The sequence below is a fragment of the Aptenodytes patagonicus genome, chromosome 7 (assembly GCF_965638725.1).
Source record: "Aptenodytes patagonicus chromosome 7, bAptPat1.pri.cur, whole genome shotgun sequence".
In the NCBI taxonomy this organism is placed as follows: Eukaryota; Metazoa; Chordata; class Aves; order Sphenisciformes; family Spheniscidae; genus Aptenodytes; species Aptenodytes patagonicus.
This window is the reverse complement of record NC_134955.1, coordinates 30,925,508-30,944,205: the sequence shown is the minus strand read 5'-3', so window position 1 is coordinate 30,944,205 and position 18,698 is coordinate 30,925,508. Positions and strand designations below refer to the sequence as shown.

Here is an 18,698-nt window from a genome sequence, read left to right as displayed (position 1 = left end):
CACCTTTTGTTGTTGTTTCGTGAGGTGACTTTACTAAGAATTACTGATCTATTTGCCTTCTGACATTATCTCAACTGCCTGAATATCAGTGACTACCATCAGGCCTCCACGTCACTGAAGTGGCCACTTATTGCTTGACACCGATACATACTGTGCCTTCAGCATTATTTGGCTGAATATCTTTCTGCAAATCTACAAGTGTCGTCATAATTAGTTTCGTCATTTTGTAACTTCCACAGACCCTTGCTATTGGAACTGACACTCTCCTGTTCCCAAATCTACCTCATTGTAATGCTACAACATTTTGTTTTTATTGATGCTTTACTCAGAAGTCCTTAAAAAAATCATTATTATTCCATAACCTGACTCTCTCAAGGTCACTTTTTAATATATATGTTGTACTATTTATATCTTCCCCTCTTATTGGAGACAGCCAATTCAGAATCTGCTGATAACATCTTTGTATGCAGTCAGCCCTCAGGATTTGACAGACTTCAAAAGAGTATTTTCTTTCCTGTGCAGACCCTCGTCCTCTGGCATTCACTGCAGTCTTACTGTGTTACCCCAACTATCTAACAAGACTTATTCCTATTATATTCACAAATCAGCTTGGGAATTTATTCCTCAATATAGTCTGAAATTTCTGAAATCCCTCCTTTTCTTCTGCTTCTGCTCCTAAACTATGATACAGGTAGCCACCCCCAGTGCTGATTCATCCTTTTCATTCAGTCTCGTGTACAGCCATGGTGCAACTCTCTTCCCTTTCTATAAACTTCAGCTATTTTGTCAAATTTTCCACAGCTGTTCCCATGGTCAGGGAATCCAGACAGCCATCTGTGCTGCAGCCATAGTAAGCTTTGCCCATTTTCTGCATCTTTCTGCTGATACCCTAGTTGCTCTAGCTGGTGCTGATGGACATGTTCTCTGAAGATGTAAAATCCCTAAAGCACATGTGATTGGCACAACTTTTACAGATGTAGTTGGTCAGGCCTGGCATCTTCAACAAGGAATTGGAGATAGCTTTCTTTGAGATGGATTGTAGTGAAAACCATGTACTTTGTTATACTACTCCACGTCTATCAATCAGATAACCACATTTGGTAAGGAAAACTTCTGTTCCCACAAAGCAAGCTAGGAGTGTTTGTCCAAAGCTGTGTATTGCCCTGGTGGCCTGAGACATTCCCTAAGCTGTTAACACTAATCCTTAGACACCTCTCCATCATGAAAATGATTCTTTTAAAAACAAGAGAGAAAACCTAAAAACATCCCTCTCTTGTTTTCAACCAAAATTGGAGCATTTCAGATTTGTGATTCACCAAATTTTGTGGTGTTGTATTGGATGCTGATGATCACGTGTATGATTTAATGTAGCTGGCTAACTGAACTTTCTCAGCTTATTTACCTCCTCTCCACTTTCCTACTCATTCTCTCCTTCCACACTTTCTGTTTGTATGCTTAGGTGACTGCAGACTTTAGGGGCTGATGAAGTTTGTGGAGAAAGTGCATTTTGTTGCCTATTGTATTTTTGCTGTGATGCCAACTGGAAGAGATGGCTTCAGCAGAACCTGGGTTCCTTTCAGTGGTTGTCATTACAATAAATACATGTATCCCAAACTTTAAAGCACATCTCCTTTGTTATTTTTTTCAGCAGGAAGAAATGTCACCTTACTCCCTGCTCACTGTAAGAATCATAAAGTTGAGAAATGCTCATCAGGCAGATTTTTGTAAGTACCAGATTTTCTTACTGACATTATACAGTTCTAAAATTACTGGATCAGTCCCTGCTTGTGCTAGCCACTGCACAAATGCAAAACACAGAAATCATACCAGCTAAGAAATCACAATCAGAGCCAATTTCTGCCACAGAACATCTATTTACAGCTTCAGAGGGTTTTTGTTGTTTGTTTGGTTTTTTTTTTAAGAATTGAGCAACAGGTCAACGCCAGGTAGGCTATTGACTAAATCTTTAAGACTTTCATCAGTCAGCAAAGCACAGACAAGCTGGCTATTTCAGAGGTGTGAAAATATCCTAACACCAGTTTTAATGCTCAGCTGTTTATATCCCATGTCTATAACAAATACATAGAATACAGGGCTGAAATCTTTACACATCAGCCGCTCTTAATTCTTTGCTCTGAAGAGCCCCACCACATCTCAGAAGTTCAGTGAGGTGTATAGCATACATGTCCTGAGTAGCCACATTGCTATGGATGTTTCTGACTCTTGCCCCCCACTGAAAGATGTATAACAGAAATCTTTTGTGGACTGTAGTACATGGTACGTTACAGCTTACATGCAAAATGTTCTGAAAATGTGTGGTATTTGGCCAGCCCTCACCTGGTGCTCCACTTCCACAGAGGTTTTTCTCTGGAAAATTTTCTCCTGCCATTCCTACATGTGCCTCATGAACTTGGCATGTCAGTAATAACTACAGTTTTGCATATCCCTTTACCATACTCTTCTTCCTCTTTTTGCTGTGCATTTTCTTTCCTTTTTGGGAGATTGTGCTGAAGTTGACTAACACCACAGCCTCTCCACTGCCCAACATTTCACATAACATGTTACCTCACTCCTCTGTCTTTCCACTTTTTAATATTTTTAGTACAGCTAAAAGATCCATCAAAGTGAAAAGTCATTTACAATTGCTGTTTGCACATACCAAGAGTCAATTGTTTAGCTATGGTACTCCAAAATGTGGTGGTTTCGGTGCAGTTACCAAAGTTGTCAGAGGAAATGGCTGTACATCGCATGTTAAGGACTCTCAGATTGTCTTGATACACTCCCTGAAGTTAGAAGCTCAGACAATACCTATGAGAGGCACAACTTTTCCAAAGAAATAAGATGAGGTGTCCCATGCTGCCAGTAAACTAGCAGCTCTGCTCTAGATTACTTTGGCCTGGAAACCCTAACAGGTTTTGTTTCAGAGGACTACTTTGGACTAGACTCCTCACTAGCGGACAGGCAGGTTTATAGGTCCATGAGGCAGCAAGTCATCAGACAAACTTTGAGGAAGGCTAAGGACATGGCAGGATACCTTCCTGTTTTCTCCAAGCGAGCACTACTTGACTTCCACTGGATAATTCAGAGACGGCAACATTTTCACCCTAAACACTACCATTTGTTTTTATCTTCATCTTCTGATGGAACAATATTTTACAAAGAAAATTTCTTACCACGTCTTTGTATTCCACTCACTTGGTGTTTCAAGAACATGGATGTCACCATTGTCGATTTTCCAACCAAATGGAGAGAAGTGTTCAGTTCAAATGTTCTGTAATACTGGGTTGCAGAGAATAGAAGAAATATCATAGGATAGCAAAGAAGGTCAGAATAACTTTTATTCTTTTTCACAGCTATGAAACACTGCACATATGTGCCAGACCTCACCTTCATTCCTTTGAAGTGCTGATTTAATTTCTTTTAGTATCACCTTTGATCTAGAATGGAAATTGAATGACAAGATAAGAACTATGATTCACCAGCTTATGCAAAGGGATTGCACAAAGTAAAATGATGTGGCATTCTCAGAAAATAGTGTTACTGTTATGACCTCGTCCTCCATCCTGAGGACAGTGGGATTTCAGAAGTCTTGCATAATGAGATGCAGACATTTAGAAAATTCCCATTATCACCAAAATGTACGTCTCTGGAGTAGGGATCAAGATGCGTGGACTCAGTTTTTAGCTCTGCCAACAGACTTGTATACGTTTAGGCAGGTCATCCAAACACTCTGTGCCTCTGTTGTCCTATCTATAAAACATGGATAACAGAATATCTTCTCCCACACATTTTCTCTCTCTTGTCTATTTAGATGATGTGCTCATTCTGAAAGGGCTTATCTCTCATTATGTATAGAGGGATCCTAATTCAAGATGCGAGATAAGTCCTAGAAACAGTGAAAAGTATCTTCAGATTCTTTTGTTAATTACCAGTAAACAAGATTTGGGGACCAGCAGGTGAAGAAAAAGATGTCTTTCTCTCCTTTCTGTAGGTAATTTCCCAGGTACTCTGTGACTTTGGGCCTGTTTCTTAAGTATGTCATGCCATAATGGAGCACTGTAAACCAGCACGCCTGAACAAGGAAGATAAACAAATATTTAATAGCTTTTTGTTGACTGAGCAGCAACCTGCCTGTGCTCTCAAAGAAGCTGGAGTCTCCCAGGAAAAATAGTGTGATACCATGTGATTTAAATACTTCAGTACAATACAAAAAAGATATTTTGTAATTTTTAAGTGCTTGATTTTTCACTGATACTGATGTCTTTTTAGCTTAATGTTTTGGTTTTAACATTTGAAAGTATTTGAAGTATCACAAAACTAAAATAGCTACACATGCGAACACGTGCTGATGAGAATTAGAAAATTATGTTTACCTAGCCTTGTGTCAGCAATATGATCTTTTCCCCTGGAAAACAAATTATAAGCAGCTGATACAGGTGCTATCTGACTGTGAGATATCAGTGGAAGGTTGACAATTTTTGTGATAACATATTTCAGATTTCCCTAGATTTTTGTCCTCCAAGTATCAAATCCAGGAATAAGCCACCTTTCCAACCAAGTGCAGCAGCTTCTATGACTTGCTTTTTCTTCCCACATGCTGTCTTCCCATCTTTCTCAGCATGCAGTTATCTGCTTGTGCGAGTTTCTGTTCACCTCCATTTGGCTAAAACAAGCTCCATTTCCCTGATTTTCTCTCAGTTCGTTGCAAGTGCAGTCACGCCAGGTCTTTTGGCCATTAGAGTTTTTATGTTTTTCTTTGACTTACTTGCCAAATCCTGGCTTCACAGAACACCACTTTCTATATATTTCCACTGACATTCCTCACTATTGTGTGCACCCAGCTTGATCCTGCGTGTTTTTTAAACATGCACCTCAAGAGCTGTGGGATGTGTTTCGCAAGCCTGGAATGGAGTCCCAGCTTATCCTGAAATCTGATGTTACGCCTTTGCCTGTAGAGAACTCACGCTGGTGGAGCCTGGCAATGATTGCATCTGTTTTCACACAAAGAAAAAAATTAAAACAAAAAGAAAGCACCCTGCTGCTCCTCAATGGATCAATTAGCCCTTTTCATGTACCTACAGTCACTCCACCACTTTTGCGGGCTCCTCTATACTTAGGTAACATTCAACTCTGACATTTGCTTTGTACTTCATACAGCTGGTTTCTGTCTTATCTTATCATGCAAATGCTCTTGACAGACCTGAGCTAATGAGTTTTCACTGTATTCTTAAACTGACCTTTATGCCAATTTGTAATCATGGGTCAGACTCAAACACACATTTCTGGCACTCCCTGATCTCACTGTAGGCACTAGAGAGGTGGGTGCCCAGATAAGATCACTTACACTCATCCTGCTGCCCTGCAGATGCTGAGTGTCATCACCAGGCTTCAATGCTCGTATGCAGTTAGGCTGGGGAGGTGGTGGGCATGCTAGAAAGGAAGCAATTCCGGTGAAGTTTATGGGACTGTCACAGTCTGGCACCTGCTTTGCGGTGGTATTCCCCTCCTCAGTCTGAGACGGAAGACAGCCTTGGGTAAAAGAATGACTTTTTTGGTCATTGGTGTGTTCATTTGCTCCTCCTCAGCTGGAGGTTAGTGCCAGAGGCTTTTACAAAAGCTCATGTTTCCTGACTCTATTAATGGCATCACTTCTCCTAGAGAATTCCCAACGTGTAGGAGTATCTGGCCAGGATGAGGTGGTGGGGGAAACAGTGTTTCCTCACTGCTAACACCCCTTCCGGTGACTCTGTTTCCCAAAAGGATGAGAAAGGAGCCAGGCAATGGGAGAGGAGGACCATAGTGGCACAGGATCTCCAAAACCTTCCAGACACTTGCCTTAAACAAATGAGTTATTGGGTGGCCTCACAGAGCTGCACCAAGCTCCCAGCCTGGCCCACCTTCGCCATCATTAGTGTTTACTTGCTGGTGTATGGCAGCCCCTAACACCCACAGCTGAAGCTGACCCCCTTATCCCGCTCCCGTGGACAAACAGATGATCAGTGAGGGAATCTGCCTCATCTGGCACGAGGGGAATTGCCCTGAGGCGCCACGAGTGGAAGCAGACCTCTCCCAGGTCCTTGGGCAATGCTGGTGTCACAGACCTGCAGCGATGTGGTCCTCTCCACTATGATTTAGTACAACGTGAAAGAGTGAAACTCTCTCAGACTCTACTGGATCTCGCATAACCATGAAGACCTGAGTAAAGGGGTCTCTGTGACAGGCTGCTCTCTGAAACCATGGCAGCCTGTGTGGGTACCAGCTGATACCACTGTCGTGGCTTAACCCCAGTCGGCAACTAAGCACCACACAGCTGCTTGCTCACCCTCCCCCCCCACCCGCCAGCTGGGATGGGGGAGAGAATTGGAAGAGCAAATGTAAGAAAACTTGTGGGTTGAGATAAGAACAGTTTAATACTTGAAATAAAAGAATAATAATGATAATAATAATAATTTAAAAAAATGTAATGGAAAGTAAAACAACAAGAGAGAGAGAAACAAAAATCCAGGGAGAGAAAAAAAAAAATTATGCAACCACTCACCGCCTGCAGACTGATGCCCAGCCTGTCCCCAAGCAGCAATTGCTGTCCCCTGGCAAACTCCCCCCAGCTTATATACTGAGCATGACATCATATGGTACGGAATATCCCTTTGGCCAGTTTGGGTCAGCTGTCCTGGCTGTGCCCCCTCCCAGCTTCTTGTGCGCCTCCTCACTGGCTGAGTATGGGAAGCTGAAAAGTCCTTGACTTAGTATAAACACTGCTTAGCAACAATTAAAACATCAGTGTGTTATCACATTATTCTCATGCTAAATCCAAAACACAGCACTATACCAGCTACTAGGAAGAAAATTAACTCTATCCCAGCCGAAACCAGGACAACCACATACCAAGAGCTGAACTTTGGCGCTGGAGAGCATGTTCAGGCTCATTAATGCAGCAGGGGTGAGGAGGAGGGGTGTCAGGTCTGGCTTGACATACTCAGCCTCACTGGTGCTGGGTGTTTGCAACACTCTGCCTGGACTGCAGAGGTCAATTTGAGCTGTGCATCCCAGTAAGAAATTACTTGGAGTAAGTTTCAGGCTGACAAGTGATTTCTTCCCGGAGACAGAAGCTTCTCTGCTGGGTGTTGTCCTGCCAGTTCAAGAGGCTGTGGGTAGGGGGATCCCTGTGATGCAACTGTCAGAGCTGAGGTAGGACAAGGTGAAATCTTGGGGGGGGCGGGTTGAAATGTGACTGTGATTATCAGGTATATTTTCTAACTACAGAAATCAGGTGCATGTGGAAGCTGTCTCAGCTGTGGAAGGAAACCTGTTGGTCTTAGTTGGGAGGTCAGAACAATCACACCACCCCTGTTACCCTTCCTTTTGTTTTTGGATCTTCTTTTTGTTTTTCATCTTTGGATGAAGAGAGACCTTGCATATTTATAGAAGAGGAGCTCAGAGCCTTTCTCCTCTCCCAGCTTATTAAATTATTTTGTGGAAGCTCTTCTTTTATCGGTTCAGAAGAAATGAGTCAGTTCTGGGGTGATACACCTGGAGCCTTTGCAAATCAGAGTGGTTCTCCAAAGACATCAGAGGTTATTTTTGCTACGGAAAATACATGCAAGCAAATTAGGGAGATTACACCTAGTGCAGGTGATACTCATGGTCCTGCCCCAAGAATGCAAGCGGTGCTGTTGGCACAGGAGGTAGAGGTGACCCAGAGTGTGAAAGCTTTGCTCTGTGGCTGCAGCAGGTACTGCACGCACTGAGTCTGTGCTCCAGGGAGCAAATCCTACTTTGCCACTTGACTTAAATGGCTGGGCAGGGTGTAGGGCTCATTCACACGGGACTCTGTCCATTCCTCATAAAGAACATCACTGATTAAGCACGGTAGATCTGTGAGCCTCTGTTATTTCCACAAGCAAGCTACAGAGAGTAATATTACGCTTACAGATTAGTGTTGCATCTGGATACTTTAGAGGACAGAGTTCAGTTCAAATCAGTTCTCAGATAGACAGCAGTTGGAGGTAACTTCTTAATATTGTTTGCATCATACTATGCTGATGAGGGAAAATGTCCCCAGAGACCATGCCCGATGATTGAGAAATGGGAGCGGCTCTCCTTCTCCTTTTAGGTGAACTGTAGTAAACTCGGATTAAAAGGGAACCTGTCTGTGCAGGTGGAGAGGAATTCACTAGGAGAAAATTATTTCTTCTTTTTGGCATTATGAAATGCAGTAACAGGACAGATGGGATTTTATAGTTTACATTCATTGTTCTTATGAGACTAGTTTTTCTTATATGCTTTAGTTTTCAGTGCTGTAATTTTCTTCTTACTTGTGATGGAGATGAATGATTTTAGCACGTGATGGGTCATTTCAGGAACATGTCACAGGACTGTACTCTCACAGAGCAGCAAACAGCTGGCTGCAGTTCTGAACTTCTCAGTTCAGTCCTGAATTTTTAGCCCATCTTTAGCGTGAAGACAGAGGTGAGAAATAGTCCCACCAACACACAAATGCAATTGAATCAGAAGTTAAAAATTGGGAAAGTATATCAGGGTCACGTAGTGCTGACTTCCAAAGAGACCGTGAGTTCAGATGTCTCAGCATCCACATGGGGTGACATTATGTCATCAGGGAATTAAGTTGCAACACGTGCACTGATGTAAGGGCCTGGCATGGCATGAAATTGCTAATGATGCCCAGCATCATTAAATTGCATTAATTTTAATTGCATTAAAATTAGAGCATGAAGAAAATGCAAATATATTTTTTTATATTAGTTCCCAGGTGGCAATGAATAAACTGGAAGATTTTCAGTAGCTCTTTTGTACACTTTTTTCAGGGATAAGAGGGAGCAAAAAAAGCTGGTTAGTCATTTCAAGTGCTCCAATGTAATGAGGGCATCATAGTCTTCATAGTATTCAGCAGACATCCAACTATCCTGTTATTTTTGATTTGTCCCACTGTTTGCCTCACAGCTTAGCCTGGCTTCAAGTGAACTGCCACTTCTACAGAAATACAGAAGTTCAGTTAGAGTTGCAGCATGGGGAATAGCTGATACTGTCTGTACAATTCAAGGAAAATATAGAAAATCACAGGAATATTATGGGAAACAATAACCTCTCCCCATCAGTAGGGACTGTAGATGAATTGTGGCAAAAACACATATGGCATAGCTCCCTTTCTCCACGGGAAGAGGACGTGCTTTGTCCTAGTGGTTTCACCTCACCTCATCTTGAAGGTCAAATTTGGACTCAGTAGTTACTAACAATTATATGTAATTTGTCTGTGACCAACTAGCCTTGATACTGCAGAATCACATAGAGTGGCTGAGGTGTGAAGGTACCTCTGGAGATAGCCTAGTCCAGACCCCTGCTCAAAGCAGGGTCAGCTACAGCAGGTTGCTCAGAGCCATGTCCAGTCGGGTCTTGAACATCTCCAAGGATAGAGACTTCACAACCTCTCTGGGCAACCTGTGGCAGCGTTTGACCACCCTCATGGTAAAAGTTTTTTCTTATGGTTAAATGGGATTTCCTGTATTTTTGTTTGTGTCCATTGCCTCTTACCTTTCGCTGGGCACCACTGAGAAGAGTCTGATCCTGACTTCTTTATTTCCCTCTCCCCCTCCCAAAATCAGGTATTTACATATATTGATAAGATCCCCCTGAGCCTTCTCTCCTCCAGGCTGAAGAGTCCCAGCTCTCTCAGCCTCTCCCCGTATGGCAGATGCTCCAATCCCCCTATCTTCTTTGTGGACTTTTGCTAGACTCACTCCAGTATGTCCTTACCTCTCTTGTGCTGGGGAACCCAGAAATGTGGCCTTGCCAGTGCTGAGTAGAGAGGAAGATCACCCTCCACCTGCTGGCAACACTCCTCCTAATGCAGCCCAGGAGGCTGTTGGCCTTGTTTGCCACAAGGGCACATCGCCGGCTCATGTTCAGCCTGGTGTTCACCAAAATGCACAGGTCTTTCTCTGCAGAGCTGCTCTAGCCAGTCAGCCCCCAGCCTGTCCTGGTGCATGGGGTTATTCCTCCTCATGTGCAGGACTTTGCATTTCCCTTGTTGAACTTCATGAAGCTCATGTTGGCTCTGTTCTCCAGCCTGTCCAGGTCCCTCTGAATGGCAGCACAGTCATCTGGTGTGTCAACCACTCCTCCCAGTTTTGTACCACCTGCAAACTTGCTGAAAGTGCACTCTGTCCCATCACCCACAGTTAATAAAGATGTTGAACAGCATTGGCCCCAGTGTCAGCCCCTGGGGTACATGACTAGTGACTGGCCTCCAGCTGGACTTTGTGTTGCTGATCACAATCCTTTGAGCCTGGCAGTTCAGCCAGTTTTTAATTCACCTCACTGTCCATTCATCTAGCCTGTACTTCATCAGTTTGACAAAGAATTGTCAATAGCTTATTTTAAGTAAATATTTATGAGAGCAGCACGCATATGGAAAAATAATTTTAGAAAGTAGCCTCATGAAAATGTTTTGTCAAAGAAAACACTCCAGCAAATCAGTACATTCCAGATAAAACAGTAACAAAAGACATTCATAAATGCTATGGCTGTTCATTCATTTAATGGCTTTAAACTAAAAGGGGGTAGATATAGACTAGATATAAGGAAGAAATTTTTTACACTGAGGGTGGTGACACACTGGCACGGGTTGCCCAGAGAGGTGGTAGATGCCCCATCCCTGGAAACATTCAAGGTCAGGTTGGACGGGGCTCTGAGCAACCTGATCTAGTTGAAGATGTCCCTGCCCACGGCAGGGGGGTTGGACTAGATGACCTTTAGAGGTCCCTTCCAACCCAAACTATTCTATGGTTCTGTGATTCATGCTTGGCTCAGAGTTTTAGCACTGCCAGCTTTCTCAGTTCTATCACGAGTCTTGTTTTATACACTGTGTGGTTGAAAGCTGGAATTTAAAAAAGGAGAGAGCATCTTCGTTTTCATTAAGAAGAAGAAAGGAAAAGAAAAGAATTGGCCTTTGCAACTACAGCAAAACTATAGAAATGTGTCCTTCCTACACCCTACGATGGCCAGAAACCACAAAGGAGAGAAATTATGTCTCAGATCAGTTTAACATTTCTGAAGTACATCCCATCTCAGCCACTTTGGCAATTTTGGGGACGCTGGACTCATGTTTTTGGAACACTCGAGATCGGCAGTGATAAGTGCATTAGTGAGGGGAGGGATGGTCTAAGCGTCCTGAAGCCACATTTGGTTCTTGGCTTTTGTACAGGCTTCCTATGTGCTCTTGAGAAACTCCGTAGATCAGAGCCAGCGATACTGCTTATCAGGATGGGTACATCACAGCTCGGCAGGCCGTCAGCACAATGAGGGGAGATGTTTCAGCTATCAGACAGATTGGTAATCACAGCCCTCCTGCACGTTGTAAATTGAATCTTACACTGGTAATTGCCAAAGTCAATGTCCTGTCACTTCAATTATGTAAAAATATGAGACGCAGAAATGTTACCTGTGGAAATAATTTCAAAGACAGAAAGGTAACCTACATCCTTCATGAGGGAAAACTCCTGGCAGTGTCAAGAAATTCCTTCAGATTCAGTGTGAAGAGTTACCTAGGAATCTCCCTGCCCGACAGACATCGTCCTCCGGGGATGTCCCAGTCACAGGGCCTCTGGATTTCAGGCAACACCTTATATTTAGGCAAAATATCCCAAAGCAATATATCTGATATCCTGAGCAAAGACACCAGGACAAACTCTCTTTTAACCTTGAGGAACTGACTCAAGACCTATGCCATGCTTGCATGGCATGTAAGTGTTCGTCTCTCTGCTCATGAAGCAGTTATCTCTATTGACTGCCATGGGACCAGACTTCTCCTCTTCTTTTCTTTTCTCACCAAAGCCTATGTTTACACAACAGGATGGATCAGCCCTTCCAGTTGCCTCTGGAAAAGTTCCTATCCAAGGTCTGAGAATCTCTTTGGCATTCGCTTGGTTCATGATCTATGGGAGATGATCCCTTATAGTAAGTGCAGGCTCAGTCCCTTCATCCACAAGATCCAAATCCTTTCTGCCACTTCATTTTACCTGGGAAGAGATGTGGAGTAGAAAATAGCTTCCAGGTCTTTCAGGCATCAGCAAACACCATGAAAAGGCTCCAGCTACCTATTGACCTCCTGAAGAAGCAATTGTACTGCTGGTAGGCCTCTCCCTTCCTACCCCACCTAAGGAGACAATGCTCTGGAATAATTAATTTTCCATCATGAAGGGTTAATAACCAGGTATGCCAGACATTTATTATCTGAATCAGACTCAAACTTAATTCTTTTAAGATTTCTCACAAAGCTAAAGTGCCACAGAGAAAATTTATGCCCAATCTCTCTCAGAGTCTGAGGCTCGCTCTGCTGCATCGGTTGCAGTTTCTTCTCCTACCAAATTTGCAGAGAGCTGAAACAATGTTGATAAGGGGCAATATAAGACTCCTGGCTATTCATATTGTTCTATCCACTGGCTAGGACTGTATTTTTTTTAAATGTGTAGGATTGTGCACAGTTATTTGAATACACTGCTTATTAAAAATAGTGTTGTGATGAACAACAAATTCATTTTATCCAGCTGTGTGATTTCTATCTTCCTGGTTTGGCTGATGAATATCAGAAAGAACTGGCCATCTCTCATCCATTTTCAAGCTACAGAGAATTTCAATGCCTCCACTTCTTGTGTTGTGCTTCCACTGGCAGATATTTTGTGTCTATGTTTCTATAGTAAGCCAATCTGATTGCTACGTAAGCCTCTGGTTGCCAACTGCTTCAGATGAAAAATTCCACACCAAAACCATCAAAAACTGCAGAAATCCCATGTGGAATGAAACTTTCTACTTCCGGATACAGAGACAAGTCAAGGTACACAAACCAAAACCTCTCTTCTTCATCTCATCTCTATGCGGCTTCTTTCGGTTTAGCCCAAAACAGGATGTCATGTCTTCTAATGCCTTTCTGAGTTTACTTAAAATACCCCTATCAAGCTGGAGCAAAACAATTTTGGCTTTTGCTGGAATTCACTTCTCTCCTAACTGATAGTTATTATTTATATATCAGTAATGTGACCCTCACCTCCTTGGAGAAGGCTGATGGGACCAATGACAGTGACAACACAGAGAAACTATGAAATGAAAATATAAAGCAACACTACAACAGAAAAACACATCTTTCCCAGAGAGGACATGAAATAATGGCGTATCAATGCCAGGAAGCTGCTAAATTCTAGTATGATTAAGATCTTTACTCAGTTTGCTGCTGATAATTACACTACACTCAAATACCTATGAACAGGTGGCTGAAAGTGGAAAGCCCAAGGACATAGAAAGTTGGTTATTGATATGAAGTGACCTCTATTGCACCTGTTGATAAGGGGCAATATAGGACTTCTGGCTACCCATATTCCTTCCTAAAAGATTGCATTTTTGGTGAGAGCTACTTAAAAGCATAAAAGGTGACCCAAGAGAAATCTCAGTTCGGCCTTAATTGACGAGACTGGAAGCTGTTTCTTATAAAGGAGATTACACTCATTTTCTTACTCTTCCTTGTGACGCTTTGTCATCAATACTTTTCTATTTCCTCTCTGTAAAGCAGGCACTGAACCTGGAAGAACTGCAGAATGTCATACTTCTTGAGTACATGCTAACAAATTGGACATTTTTCATTTCTTTTCCCAGAATATTCTGGAAATTACTGTTTCTGATGATGATATCATTCATGATGATGACCATGCAATTGTGCTTTTTGACGTAGCTAAAATCCCCCTTGGTGAAAGAGTGTTTACGGCATTCCCACTAAATCCACAGGTAAGAGCTCGGCCAGACATTTAGTACGTCTTGACGTCCATTCTCTCCCCTCTGATTAAAGAGGTGTGCTGTCTCTTCTGTCTTTTAGCACCAGGACCAGCTTGGTGGTAAAAATGTAAGAAAATTTATTAAAATCTTGGAAATTGCACACCAGTGACAAAATAGACGGCCTTCTCAAATTCCTGTCGGTTTCCTCTGGCACAGATTACAGCCAAATTCCCAAGGCCCAGAGCAGATGCAATTTTAGGGAAGCTTCGCACTTTTAATAATCTGACAGAAAATGACAGAGTTTATCTAATCCTCACAAAGATTATAAAAAGAAAAACAATACAAGGACAGGGAAACGGCCTGTTTCCACAATATTTTACTAAACACTAAGTCTTAGCATATCGTATTCAGCACATGGAAGCTGGCAGGGAAGAAAGTATGAAAAATAAAGGTTTACTAGGGAGACTTGTAAGCACCAAACATGCTTTGTTCTGCTAGTACAATTGCAATCTTTTCCTTGGGGAAGAAAAAGCTGCTTCTGTCCTCTAATGCTGACAACAGCAAGCACAAAACAGAATATTGTTACTTATTAAAGCATAAAGGAAACTGTGCTTGCAAGAATGAAGGTCACTTTGCAAACCTCTGCACATGCTAATTGAGACTGCTTCATTTTTTTTTTTCTTTCATTTTCAGAGGAGGGAGGAGCTGGAAGTTGAGTTTGTACTGGAGAGCATGTGAGTAAAACCCCATTATTATGGGAGCAGCAGCTTGGAGTGATGCATCAGTGCAAAGAAACCTGTACACCCAGTATCATCTTAATAGCCAGATTCACCCTTTTTCCAAACTTAATGTGTGCATCAGCAAAGCATTGTGAGAAAGGAAAATGCCATGATGTGGAGAATGAGTTCAGAATTTTTAATTCTGTGACTTTCTCTTAAAATTTATATATCACTTACACAGTTCAGAGTTGTTTTTCTGGGGCTAGTAAATCCCACTGCAGTAAATCTATAGATTTTCTGGAGAGGATTCTCTGAGCAGCTCATGGCTGAGGAGAATGTTGCTACCCAATCTGTGACATACCTGTGCTATTAAGGCTGTTACAAGCACTTTCCAGGTGTTTTATTGCAATTGAACCATTTCTGCTAGGTAGTTATGTGGCATCTAGTGAAAAGGGAGCATACCTCTACAAACAATAGGAAAGAGCAAATAAATAAAAAGTTGAGAGAAAAATGTGTCCTGTTCAGGACAGTATCCCAATTATGTTCTTTATAAAATACATATTATTTGTTCTTGTTTTCTAGCCGGGATCCTCCTGAAACCATCATCACAAATGGGGCAATAGTGGTAAAATATTATTTGCTTTGTTCTCTTGTGTTCTTTCACACCTCATTCCTTACCTTAGCTGACTATGATAGCAGTGAGGGAAACATTGCAAGTCTTCATTCTTTAGTAATAGTTTTTCTCTTAGGAGCTTTATGTTGGAGGAGGCCAGCATGATCTTAGAGGAGCCTTCAGACTGCTATCATTTTCCCTTGTTTTTTCTGCATCCATTGAAAATTACAATGTGTTTAGCATAGCACCATCTTCCCACATGATGATGAAGTTAATTCTCACTTTCACCGGGTCTGGCAGAAGTCTCCAACGCAGTTGGCCCCCACATTCAAGCAGTGACCCTTCCTACAATGACCTTTCCAACATCTGCCAGCACTGGTGGTAAGATGGCTGGATGAGTAATGTAATTCTCTGTCCCCATCACATCTATTCTAGTGTCGTGAAGTAGCCTGCTTGGAAGTTCACTTGGACAGGATGAAAAAGAAGCATTTTTCAGGTAAGATTATTAATTCTTTATCTGAATATTAGTGATTTTACCCTCTCTAACAATGCCTAGAAATTGCATCATCCAAATACTAAGGCTTTAATTGATCACATCTAAGGTGATTTGTAAACACTTTGCAGTAGGGAATGCCACCCGTTCTGCAGCAGGTGTAGGTTCAGGGTTCTAATTTCACAGGGAGCCTTGTGCCAGACTAGAAACAGCATCAGATGCTTGTACAGAAGGTATCTAAACCCCACGCTGAGATCCTGAAAACCTCTGCTGTAGTACTGCTAAACCCTGAAGAAGCTTACTTCCTTAGGCGCAATAGTCCATGGCCTTAACTTTCCTCAGGATCTCTGACAGTTCGACTTCTGCATACACACAGATACACCTCATTTTTTGCAGGGGTTAGCCGCTCAGCAGCTGGCTCCCGTCTGACCCCGATCAAGATCCAGAATCTAGAAGTTCCTCTGCCCACATCCCCTGAGGGGCTGGATCTGGTAGGCAATCTCAGAGCACGCGTAACGCATACCGGCAGGATTAGCTGATATCTTCATATAAATAGGGTCATCTGCTGCAGAGTCAGATCTTACTTCAGGGGACTGAGAACTTCTGTTGCTCATTATTTGGCCTGGGATGAGAATGATTTACAATGCAAAGTACCTGGTTGCATTCACTGTGTCATGATGCAACTGCAATAGAAATGCAGCAGTCTAAAATTCAGTGCCATTCACATCACGCTCCCATCCGGCTTTTTGTTCAGCCCATTATAAAGATACAACTACCTGTAACGTTCGGGTCTTGGACCACTTTCAGAAGACAGCTTTCCAAATACAAAGGAAGAGAAGGGGTTTGTTCAAAGCTACCTTTTGCTGCTTTTTTCCCTTTCTCTCTTTTGTGCAATTAGAAGTAACGTTTTGTGTGCATTTTATCTCATTGTTTTAGAGAATGAGCTAACATTTACAGTGAGAGGATCCTTTGAAGAAACCCAGAGAGTTTCAGTGAGCTGTGACTCCCGCTCCCCTCTCCCAGATCCCACTTTCTTCCACTATGCCAAATACAAGCAACCCTCCCTGGATGTTGTACTCACAAAGAAGAGGAGGCTTCCCACCTTTGTACGTTACCCCAGAACATGGTAGACAACACAGACAGTCCTATGATCTGACCTTTACGTGTGAGTAGGCAGCAAGAGAAGAACATTTCTGTCTTAACCAAAAAGCACTCCGTGCTCCTTTTCAGTGTGCTTGCATGTCACGTGGAGCAAGAAGGAGCAGAGGCGTCCCCCTGACTCTCCCTCTGAAGTCGCTCCCCTCTGAGCAGGAGGTAGTTGGCGAGGTAAGTGTCCGCTGGCCATGGGGAATCCTTCACAAGCTTTTAAAAATTGTTGCTGGTTCCCAAGAAACAGAAACCGAAGACCATCTCTCTTTATACAGGGCCAGTTGTTTTCTGACCTCCCTTGAATCTAGGGCGACGCATAATGAAGTAAATTATTTGGAGCAAAGTAAAATGGGAAATCCAGAGGAGAAGGAGGAAGAAGAAAAATGTCTAAGCTGTTGCTCATGCTCCTTCTCTTGTCTGTGTCCTTAGCCGGGCTGGAGGTCACTGGGTGCTACCGGGACAGTGGGGTGAGGTTGCAGCCTGGCACACTGCCACGGGAGACAAACCCATGCCACACTTATGGGGTGCTCAGCATCTTTGGCTTCCCCTTGTATCTCACATTGTTGTGTGAGAGACTTTAGTTTCAAGACCCGTGTTTAACAATGAACCCTTCCAGGGAGGTGAGGTGTAGCACTGCGGCTCTTCTGCTGTTTATTTGTGTAGCTAAGTAGTACCAGCACAAGCTACACCTGAGTTTCACAACAGAGAGAAGATGCAGACTATAGACGATAATACCAAAGTCTTCATTTATTATATCTATGCACATCTCTGGGTACTAATGAAACACTGAGAGGAGAGTCTCTCTCCCAATCCCAGTTTACTGAAGTTCAGAGCTTTGTAGATGTAATGATGACCCAAAAGAGCTATGTCTCATTCTGAGTGGGGGAAAAGGATTGTTTTAAACAAAATATCAATATTCATAATTTTATGTTTTTAATTTTCAGCACAGAAAATTTGATTTGCACTTTAAGGTGAAAAAATGGTAAGATATCTTATTTATCTTCCTTCTGTGTTTTTCCTCTCGGTTCTTTGAATTTGGATAGTTGTCAATCAAGTTCCAATCCCTTTGTTACTGCCTGCATCCTGAATGCTGGCTCATCCTCATTTCAGACTATAAAATAAAATGCACTCAGTACACAATACAGAGATTCTCAGCAGCCATGAGTTTATGTAATGGGACTATACAGGGAGTTAAGAAAAGGTTTTATAAAGAACATGTCGATTTTCTATTGATATTTTGCTGCAATCAAAATGATATGCTAAGGGCTAGTGTAGACAATCTTTGATACCTCTACAAATTATTGCCAAATGCAGATTTTCAATAAAAGCAGCATTTCAAAACTAATTGAAAGAAACCTTTCTGTTTCCCGAGGTCAGAGAAAAAAAAAAAAAGACCAAAGTCAGAGTGCCTGGTCACTCTAGGATATGAAAAAGTCGAAATAATAAATGTACCTGCATTTACTTTTTAATGTCTACTCAAAGAGATAAATGCAAATTAACTCAGTCAAGTGATTGCTTATTTCTAAACCAAGGAAACACATTGTGTATTTTGAGATACGGTTAAGGCGTTAGTAAAATTTATAAGATGAATATGTTACATTGTAGGAAGTTCTCTTCCCTTACAAAAGCAGGTGCATCTTCTACTGTGCTGTTTATTTTCAGTAAACATGCTATGAGATAGGCATACAGTTTACAGCTGTCATTTAAAAACTTCTTCCTTACCACACCTAAGAAAGATTTTCATAGCAGCATCCAAACTGCAACTGTAGTGCTTGTAAATATCCATAAATGACTATATACACCCCCACACAAAAAAAACATCTGAACATGAAAGTCCACAACTTCAGTCCACAATTCTCAGGTATCAGTGGAAGTTAGTTCAACTTTTGAAGGTGCGTTTAAAAGCCACCTTTAAAACACTGCCCTCTGCAGGCCTTTGGCTTTA

General features: G+C 42.2%; 1 protein-coding gene across 1 annotated transcript in view; it reads left to right on the top strand.

Moving 5' to 3' along the window:
- LOC143163389 (cytosolic phospholipase A2 epsilon-like) overlaps positions 1-18,698 on the top strand; it is a 42,016-nt gene that overhangs the window by 6,009 nt on the left and 17,309 nt on the right. Inside the window, exons 3-11 of the mRNA XM_076344654.1 lie at positions 1,649-1,724; positions 12,714-12,850; positions 13,663-13,791; positions 14,473-14,513; positions 15,081-15,123; positions 15,547-15,607; positions 16,541-16,710; positions 16,835-16,930; positions 17,698-17,735. Coding sequence (XP_076200769.1) covers positions 1,649-1,724; positions 12,714-12,850; positions 13,663-13,791; positions 14,473-14,513; positions 15,081-15,123; positions 15,547-15,607; positions 16,541-16,710; positions 16,835-16,930; positions 17,698-17,735 — 791 coding nt within the window. The remainder of the gene's footprint in view (positions 1-1,648; positions 1,725-12,713; positions 12,851-13,662; positions 13,792-14,472; positions 14,514-15,080; positions 15,124-15,546; positions 15,608-16,540; positions 16,711-16,834; positions 16,931-17,697; positions 17,736-18,698) is intronic.